At 40.2% G+C, this 9,962-nt stretch overlaps 1 protein-coding gene across 1 annotated transcript in view; it reads left to right on the top strand.

Annotated features, from left to right (window-relative positions):
• Window positions 1-4,376, top strand: part of LOC5576000 (nuclear receptor subfamily 2 group F member 1-B) — a 279,752-nt gene extending 275,376 nt beyond the window's left edge. The window contains exons 4-5 of the mRNA XM_021849024.1: window positions 1,858-2,015; window positions 2,093-4,376. Of these exons, the coding sequence (XP_021704716.1) occupies window positions 1,858-2,015; window positions 2,093-2,209 (275 nt within the window). The 3' untranslated portion in view covers window positions 2,210-4,376. The remainder of the gene's footprint in view (window positions 1-1,857; window positions 2,016-2,092) is intronic.
• The last annotated feature ends 5,586 nt before the right edge of the window (window positions 4,377-9,962 follow it).

Raw genomic sequence — 9,962 nt, forward strand, 5'->3', positions numbered from 1 at the left:
CCAATCTGGATAATCCACCCGCGGTGGCGAGAAAAGTCGTTCATCGGCGATGACGGCTTCCCTAAAATCATGGCCAACTTTGGGGTGACTGACTGCGTCGCGGCACAAGTGTTCGTCGGGCACGCGACATTCTTTATGACATTCCATCTGACGTCCGTGAGACGTCAAATAAGTTTTAAGGAGTTGAGAAGCGCAACCATCCGCAGCACGCCTACTGTGGCGAGCATTAATTATTATTTATATTTATTTTCGCGTTAGTATTTAGTCTTATCACCATCTTCTTCAATTGAGCACAATTAAGTCCGACATTTTTTTGTTTTGCCTCATTCTAAAATCCAAACTGACAGCCGCCGGCTGGCGAGGGGCACAAGCCGTGCGTTCGTCGCTAATGTTTATCTGATTGAACGACAGAATGTTAGCCGGGCTTGAGATGTCTTACTTCATCTGAAATGAAAGCGAAAAAAACGGCGGCGGCAGTTTTCTTCTAAAAATAAAGTCCTTTATTCCTCCAAGATGCCAATGGCAGCAAGTCAAGAATTGAAGATACATGAAACAACGGGCCCACAAAAAAAGAGCAATGGTAAGGGTCCCGAAAATTGCCCATGATGAGATGATGCGTCGCACTGGCCGTGATTTATGGACTCTTTTGTGGCACGGTAGGGACGATACCGACGTAAGTCCGATATGGTCTTGGATTAAATGCCATGAGAGACATGGGACCCGTATACGGTACGGCAGTCATTTGTTCAAGTGGTTCTACGGCGCGTGAATCTCTCTTTCTCTAATGGAAAGTGAGTGATTTGTTGTCCTTGTGTTTGTTGAGAGTTGCCTGCCTTGTAGCAGCGGCAGGAATTATCGCCGTTGTTATCTGTTTTGAAGTTAACAATTTTAACGATTTGTTAGGCGGGGTATGTCGGAATTTCGTCGAATGGGAGATTTGAAAAGTGGTTCGCCGGTTTGAGTTGTGACAGACACGTGACAAGCAATAAAAATATTCATTTGTTGCAATCGTTGAACGGTTTGATGTCTTTTTCGATTATATTCTCATTTGTTTTTGATGTTTACTCGTCCTATTTGTTAGTAAGACCATACCCCAACGCCTAGTAATACATATTCTTTATTAATTAAGTACGAATAATTAGCCCTAAATCAGCATAAGAAGAGTATTATTATTATATTCTACACTCTAAGCTAGTTTTAATCGAAACTTGATCAATTTCCATCCACACGCTAAAAAAGTACAAGCGAATCAATGTATCTATATTTTTCTTTGCAGTCTTTATTATACAGAAATTGAACTCTTTTTTGACCAAGTTCTTGACAAAGAGAAAAATCAACTAATAGATCAAGTTGACTCAATTTTATGTCTTTTTACGTAGAAACGACAGGCACTAGATTTTTATTACCATTATTTACAGTTACTCGATGTTTTACTTATAATTGCATGTTAGTTATTTAAAATTAATCATATTTTCCTTTGCCAATTTTCGGTTACTAACTTTCTTTTTTCTTTTCATTTTACAGACATATTTATTGTTTCATCTTCATTTTTACTGACTGTTTTGTTTTAATAACTTTCCTAGAAGATTTACGCCGCTTATGCTGCACAGCCCAGCGCACAACACTAACAGATGCCCTTTCACATGACACTAAAACGCACAAACAAATGCTTCACTTAACACAAAACCAAATACTCCGGTGACAGGTGGTTATTATATCTAAAAACTACAACAATTCCATTAATCTTAAAATCCTTCCCTTCCTTTCATTCTCCCCCTGCTTTACCTCCACCCCAATTCTGAGCTAATCGACATCATTGAGCTAACCTCCAATGTTTCGTTTCCGTTACTCTTCCAGATGCCTGCGGCCTGTCAGACGTAGCTCACATTGAGTCCCTACAGGAGAAATCCCAGTGCGCCCTGGAGGAATACTGCCGGTCTCAGTATCCCAACCAGCCGACCCGTTTCGGGAAACTCTTACTGCGGTTACCCTCGCTGCGAACGGTTTCCTCCCAAGTAAGTTCTTCGCGCTAATTCCAATCCCAGTCGCAGCTAAAACTAATCTGCTTCAACGTTTCTTCTATTATCCTCAGGTGATAGAACAGCTCTTCTTCGTCCGATTAGTCGGCAAAACGCCAATCGAGACGTTAATCCGCGACATGTTGCTCTCGGGCAGTAGTTTCTCGTGGCCCTATCTACCTTCGATGTGACACACCGCCGTGTGGCGTCAGTTGACAACGACATGATCTTCACTGATGATGGGCGGCACGTCGTCCACGGTTGTGGCCGCGGCAGCTCTTCAACAGCAGCATCAGCAGCAGCAACAGCAACAACAACAACAGCAGCTAGAGCAACAACAGCAACTTCAGCAACAGCAGCAGCAGCAACAACATCAGCTGTCGCAGCCACAGCTCTCACAAACACAAGCGCAGGTCGCTGCTTCATCTTCTTCCGCGCTAGGAGCGCTTTCGCCGTCGTCCACTTCGTACTACAGCAGCTGCTGTTCGGATGTTGCCGCCGCTGCCTTGTCCTCCCTGATGGCAACCACCAGCCAATTCACGCAGTTTCAGAGCTCGCTCAACTTTGCCAGCAATAACAACGTTAGCCACAACAGCAATAGCAATTGTAGCAGCAGCACAAACAACAACCACGTCAATAGCTTGGATCATCTATCAACAGCACTGGAGAACGCATCGTCCAATCAGAACGCAACGCAGCAGGCGCAGGACGATCCGGAGGCGGGGCAACAACGCCGACAAGACCAACAGCAGCAAGAAGAACTACCAGCTATCTTGATGGGTGCTAATATTCTAGAGAATAGTAACATTACAAACATAAATCTAATTGATAACGATAGGAATAATGACTCCGACAGTAACCACGACGGTCATCGGCATCATCGACAGCACGAGATCGAAACCAACGTTTCGGTCGTCGATGATGACATCCCTTGAACTCAATCAAAGCAAGCCGGATTTATTTTTCAGCTTCACTAGCAAAGTTGGCCATCTTCGATAGGCGTTTTTTTCTAAATCATTTATTAATTTTCTAAATGCTCAACTGAAATCAAACATGGAAGAAATTTTTCGGTGCCATTCTTGATTAGATTGTCAAAACGGAAAGTGCAAAAAAATGTAACCGACGGATTTCTCACAAAGGAAAATCCACCACCAATGAACAGCACCGATTCATTACTCAAAAAATGAAACCGAAACGTACTTCAAAAAAATAATAACGAATGCAATACAAATGTGTCACGAATGTGAAAATGTACTATTTTTAGCCGAATATATTTATTTATTTCAAAATGTACAAAACAAGCTTCCCCATCTGTCCTGTGGCCCTAACAGGATATGTTAGTAATATACTTAAAATGGAACATCAGGAAAAATTTCCTTCTCAAACGCATACTTACAATAGAGAAACCAATAGCACAGAAAACAAGCATTGAACAGCAACAACAACAATTGCAATCTTATGGCCGTCCATAGACTCTCGAATTCTTTGTAAATACGAAAGCAAACGCGAAACAGCATCTCCCCCATTTCCATTCGAGAAGCGATACTTACAGTACCGAATCTCAAAATCCAACTCGCTTCCAGTAAACAGTGTACCACCTTTCGTAGGACATCTATCATCAGAGTTAAATCCATTAAACAAAAACTGTACAATTGTACATTCAAACCAACAAAAAGGAAAATGTAGTTTTTATAATCGTTCAAACAACATGTTTAAAACAAGTAACATACAAAATGCATAATGTAAAAAATTATATGGATGTGACTGCGTTTGTTCGAACAACAAAAAATATGAAAACTCAAATTGACGATATTTCCAAACTGTGGAACAAAAAGGAATCTTATTACAAAAAAAGCATCAAATGTAGTTAAATGAAATAAAACCCCAAAAATGTTTTGAATCCCCAAAACCTCTACTGTAAATATAGGAAACGTCCTCTATCGTGGGAAGTCTTTGTACGTTGTCTTGTTCGAAATCAAAATTAATTGTTTAGCTCGAGCGAAAAATGGTTAAGAGCCGGGAAGGGAAACAAAACCTAGGTTTGTTTCTTAGTTTAGTCAAAAACGAAAACAAAAATCAATGTTTCGTTCAAATCTTGCAATATTCAAAAAACGTACGCCGTACTTCTTGACTCGTTCGAATCCTTCTCAGTTTTCCATTTTCGTTCTCGAAGTGAATGAACGCAAAAAAAATCTAGTTAAATCTGAATGACAAAGTTACACACATATTTATCAGGATGCGGCAAGCTACCGGACCGAGTGTAACTGAGCAAATAAGTAGTAAGTAATCTTGAATGATAAGAAGGATAGTGGAATCAAATTGATGAATTGAGACAAGAACAAACGGAAAGAAGTATGTTAAGCATAAGCTAATAAGCAGTGTAATAATCTATGAGTATAAAGCAAAACAAGAAAACATATTACAGACTTATACAATTGTGTATATAAAAATAAATTATGAAAGAATGAACATTCGTTGCATCGCGTGTTAATTGTTGCATGAAAGAAATCAAGAGGATAGATGGATTCGCAATGTTTAAAAAAACTAACTGTTTCCATCACCAAAATCTCCATTTTATCTCGCCCTATGACATGTCCGCAAAACCAGCCAACTTCACCTTCATGGGCAACCGAAGGTGACCGAAGTATCAAAACTCCGCCATGCATCCCGTTTCGAAGAAAAAAAGCATGAATAGAGCCTAGAGGAACGCCAACTGTCATTTTGACTGCTGTTCTTTATTTGTATCGTAAATCGACTCTACTCTGGAAGATGCTCTTTAGGAGCTGACACAGATAGTCAAGAGCCTGCATTATATCCAGTTGGCATATTCCACAACCCGCGCTCACTCTCCACACATTTCAACTCTGGACCACCTGGTGGTTTCTTTGATTTTTACAGCAACACAGGCCTCTGGATCTCCATACAGACCAAGGACTTTCTTTGCTTTTAAGCGTTTTTCCGCTTCTGTAAGTTTATCGATGGATAATTGCCGATCCTTGGTGGTTTCACAGCTGTTTTTTTTCTCAGCTGGCGTCGACGGGTCCCTAATCGTAGTCCTCACGGACTCGACACGCATTATTCCATGGATTGGGGTCTGCATATGAACAAAGGTCCTTGTAGCAACATGACTTACTGTAACTATGCTCGATCTCCCGTTTGAACGTGAACCTAGCTTCTAAGAACGCGTTAACTAGCCTATGGACCAGTGCACGAGTTCACTAATTTGACGTTTGAGCGGTGCCGAATTCATCAGTTGCCATGGTCACGTAAATAACACGGCACCGCTCAAACGTCAAATAGTGAACTCGTGCTCTGGTCCATTATTCTAGTCGCAACGCGTAGCTTGCTGAGTCTAACTTCAACAGTAAGCTAGCTACCAACTGTTCCTTGGCTCTAGTGTATGTGGCATTGTTGCGTCATAACGCTTCTTGTTATTTCGAGGGCGTCGATGCATTCGGACGGACCGGATCGGTCAGGCTAAGACCAGGTTGGACCTGCGCCAAATCGATGCGCACTTGATCCGCCCACCTAGCTCGCTGCGGTCCACCTTGTACCAACCAGGATCCGAAGCGAACACCATATTTGCAAGAATGGTGTCCGGCATTCCAGTGCTTGCAAGTTCACCTCGAGCATCGTCCACGTTCCATGTCCGAAGAGAATAACCGGTCTCATCAGTGTTTTGTACATGGTACATTTGATGCGGGTGTGAATCTTACTTGACCGCAGCATCTTATGGAGGCCATATTAGGCCCAACTTCCATTGATGATGCGTCTCTGCATTTCACGGCTAACGTTATTATCAGCCGTTAGCAACGAATCAAGCATGTACTTTGTCTTGGACGCATTCACCACCTGTCCAACTGTTGCTGCCTTGCGTTTCAGGCGGGTGTACAGGTCTGCCACCTTTTCAAATGTTCGGCCGACAATGACCATATAATCTACGAAGCAAACAAATTGCATGTTAAGCCCGGCTCTCCGCACAACACCTTCTAGCGTAATATTGAACAACAGGCACGGAAGTCCATCACTTTGTCATAGCCCCCCGTTGGGATTCAAACGAACTGGATTGTTCGCCGGAAACCTGTAAACCTGTTCTCGTCCATGATTTTCCACAGCTCTACGCGGACGATACTGTTGTATGCCACCTTGAAATCGATGAAAAGGTGATGCGTTGTTGGGACCTGGTATTCACGACATTTTTGGAGGATTTGCCGTACAGTAAAGATCTGGCCCGTTGTCACTTTGTAGGCTGCGTTCAGGATGGTAATCGCTCGGAAGTTCTCACAATCTAACTTGTTGCCTTTCTTATTACGGGGCATATTACCCTTTCCTTACACTCCACCGGTAGTTGTAATGATTCTCAGATTGTTCCTATCAGCCGATGCAGACAAATGGCTAGCTTCTCCAGGCCCATCTTTATGAATTCAGCTCCGATACCATCCTTAACAACAGCTTTGTTGTTCTTGACCTTTTTTTTGTTTTTTTTTTTAATTCCTTTATTAGTATCATTCCAAACATTACATTCATCATTTCTTATATCTAGGTGTTCTGTGTTATTAGACAACACTATCATCCTAATTTGGTAACACAAATCTAAGATTTTATTGACATTTTGTTAACAACATATTACATTTTATTTGCCGTAGCAGTTCAGATTTTTTACAAGTGAGTTGATTGCACCTGCTTATAAGAGAAAAAAAAGTTTTTAATATACTTAACCTAACTTAATCTAAACATATAACGCATTAATCGTGACAATAGAAGATTGTAACGATTTTTGCCTGAAATTATTAATTATTTTATTTGGCATTTGTTCCAATGTTTCAACATTGGATATTCCATGTAACTCATTGGTATTATACCAGGGAGGAAGCCTCAGAATCATTTTCAAAATTTTATTTTGAATTCTCTGCAGAGCTTTCTTCCTGGTATTACAACAGCTAGTCCATATTGATCCAGCATACAACATGGCTGGCCTGAAAATTTGTTTGAATATCAAAAGCTTGTTCTTAAGACAAAGTTTTGATTTTCTATTAATAAGGGGATAGAGACATTTTACATATTTGTTACATTTGGCATGAATGCCCTCAATGTGATTTTTGAAAGTTAAATTCTTATCTAGCATGAGCCCTAGATACTTAACTTCATCTGACCAATATTGGAACCCCTCTCATCGTGACAACATTTCTACTTGAAGGTTTCAGAGAAAGAGCTTTTGGTTTATGTGGGAATATTATTAGTTGAGTTTTGGAAGCATTAGGAGAAATCTTCCATTTCTGCAAGTATGAAGAAAAAATATCCAAACTTTTTTGCAATCGACTACAGATGACACGCAGGCTTCGTCCTTTGGCGGAGAGGCCGGTGTCATCCGCAAACAAGGATTTTTTACATCCCTGAGGTAACTCAGGTAAGTCAGATGTGAAAATATTGTATAATATTGGTCCCAAAATGCTGCCTTGAGGAACACCAGCTCTTACAGGAAGTCTTTCAGATCTGGAGTTCTGATAATTAACCTGAAGTGTACGATTTGACAGATAACTTTGAATTATTGTAACAATGTATGTTGGAAAATTAAAGTTTTTTAAATTTTACGATCAAACCTTCATGCCAAACACTGTCGAATGCTTTTTCTATGTCTAGAAGAGCAAGACCAGTAGAGTAGCCTTCAGATTTGTTGGAACGGATCAAATTCGTTACACGTAAAAGTTGATGAGTGGTCGAATGTCCATGGCGGAATCCGAACTGTTCATTGGCAAAAATTGAATTTTCGTTGATGTGGGCCATCATTCTGTTCAAAATAACCTTTTCAAAAAGTTTACTGATGGAGGAAAGCAAACTGATTGGACGATAGCTAGAAGCTTCTGCAGGATTGTTTGTCTGGTATTAAAATTGGAACAACCTTAGCATTTTTCCATTTGTCAGGAAAATATGCTAATTGAAAACATTTTTTAGATATATCAACTAAAAATGATGAGCTACTTTCTGGAAGTTTCTTGATGAGGATGTAGAAAATTCCATCATCGCCAGGAGCTTTCATATTTTTGAATTTTTTAATAATAGTTCTCACTTCTTCCAAATCAGTCTCCTAAGCATTTTCGAAAACGTTCTCTTGATTGAGAATATTTTCGAATTCCTGAGTAACTTGATTTTCAATTGGACTAGTAAGTCCTAAATTAAAATTGTGCGCACTTTCAAACTGCATAGCAAGTTTTTGAGCTTTTTCGTAATAAGTCAGTAATAATTTGTTTTCCTCTTCCAATGCCGGTATTGGCTGCTGAGGTTTTTCAAGATTTTAGATAATTTCCAAAAGGGCTTAGATCCAGGGTTCAATTGAGAAATTTTATTTTCAAATTTTTTGTTTCTTAATTGAGCAAAACGCTTTTTGATTTCTTTCTGCAAATCCTGCCATATAATTTTCATAGCAGGATCGCGAGTGCGTTGAAATTGCCTTCTCCTCACGTTTTTAAGACGGATCAAAAGTTTAAGATCATCGCCTATAATCACGGATTCAAACACGGAGAAATATTTTTACTTAATTTTTGAGTTTACTTTACCCAAAATTAAGTATATCGATTATAGTTTCAACCCAAAATCTCTCGGTTTTCTCTTTCTCCCTCACGAATGTTGTCAAAAATAGAGAGAGCTGCATCTACCCAATGGGGGTACTTTGGCCCAATAAGCCAAATTTTGGTAAATGCAACTTTTCTCATGTTTGGGTCGAAAGAACTTAATTTTGCGTTAAATCAACCCAAAATTGAGTATATTTTTCTAATGGAATCAAAGCCAAACTACCTAGTGGGGACCTTGGAAATTTAGCCAAAATTGAGTTATTGGGCTCAACTACGGAATTGCGTTGAAACAACCCAAAATTGAGTTGAATTCCGTCTCCGTGAATTTTACTTCACATTTTGGAATTGCAGTGCTCCTGGCTTCAACAATGGAATTTGTTAAAGTTTCAAGAGCATTGTCAATATCAAGTTTAGTGTCTAAAGAAATGTTAACATCAAGATTAGAGTCAACATACGTTCCATATATATTCCAGTGGCCATATATATTTATGAGGGGCCCAGATAGCCGTAGTGGTAAACGCGCAGCTATTCAGCAAGACCAAGCTGAGAGTCGTGGGTTCGAATCCCACCGGTCAAGGATCTTTTCGGGTTGGAAAATTTCTCGACTTCCCAGGGCATATGCATAGAGTATCTTCGTACCTGCCACACGATATACGCATGCAAAAATGGTCATTGGCATAGTAAGCTCTCAGTTAATAATAACTGTGGAAGTGCTCATAAGAACACTAAGCTGAGAAGCAGGCTCTGTCCCAGTGGGGACGTAACGCCAGCAAGAAGAAGATAAATTCCAGTCGGCTCGTAAATAATTGAAAGTGGAGCTGATAGGATTGATAATCGCTTCATGGGATATTTGAAATGTAACAGGAACATGATCAGAGTCAAAATCAGCATGAGTAACTAATTGGCTACAAAGATGACTAGAGTCGGTAAAGACCGAATCAATCGAGCATGATTATCAAGCGATCGTTAACTGAAAAATGAGCATTGTTCGATACTCTACCAGGCAAATTCCGGAAACGACCGATATCGTAACGGATATCATCTTTCATCTGCCTGGCACGAGCCTCAATGACTCTTTTGCGTGAAGGGCAATTCCAAAAATTTGACTTATGATTAGCCCCACAATTAGAGCATATGAACTTGGTGGTATCTTCCTTCACTGGACAGACGTCCTTGGCGTGAGAAAAACCTCCGCAAATCATGCATTTAGCATCCATGTGACAATTTTTTGTACCATGACCCCACTTTTGGCACCGACGGCACTGAGTGGGGTTCTGGTAATTTCCTCCAGGTTTCTGGAAATGTTCCCATGTCACGCGGACATCAAACAAAAGTTTTGTTTTTTCTAAAGCTTTAATATTATTTAGTTCTTTTT

The sequence above is a fragment of the Aedes aegypti genome, chromosome 3, assembly GCF_002204515.2.
Source record: "Aedes aegypti strain LVP_AGWG chromosome 3, AaegL5.0 Primary Assembly, whole genome shotgun sequence".
In the NCBI taxonomy this organism is placed as follows: Eukaryota; Metazoa; Arthropoda; class Insecta; order Diptera; family Culicidae; genus Aedes; species Aedes aegypti.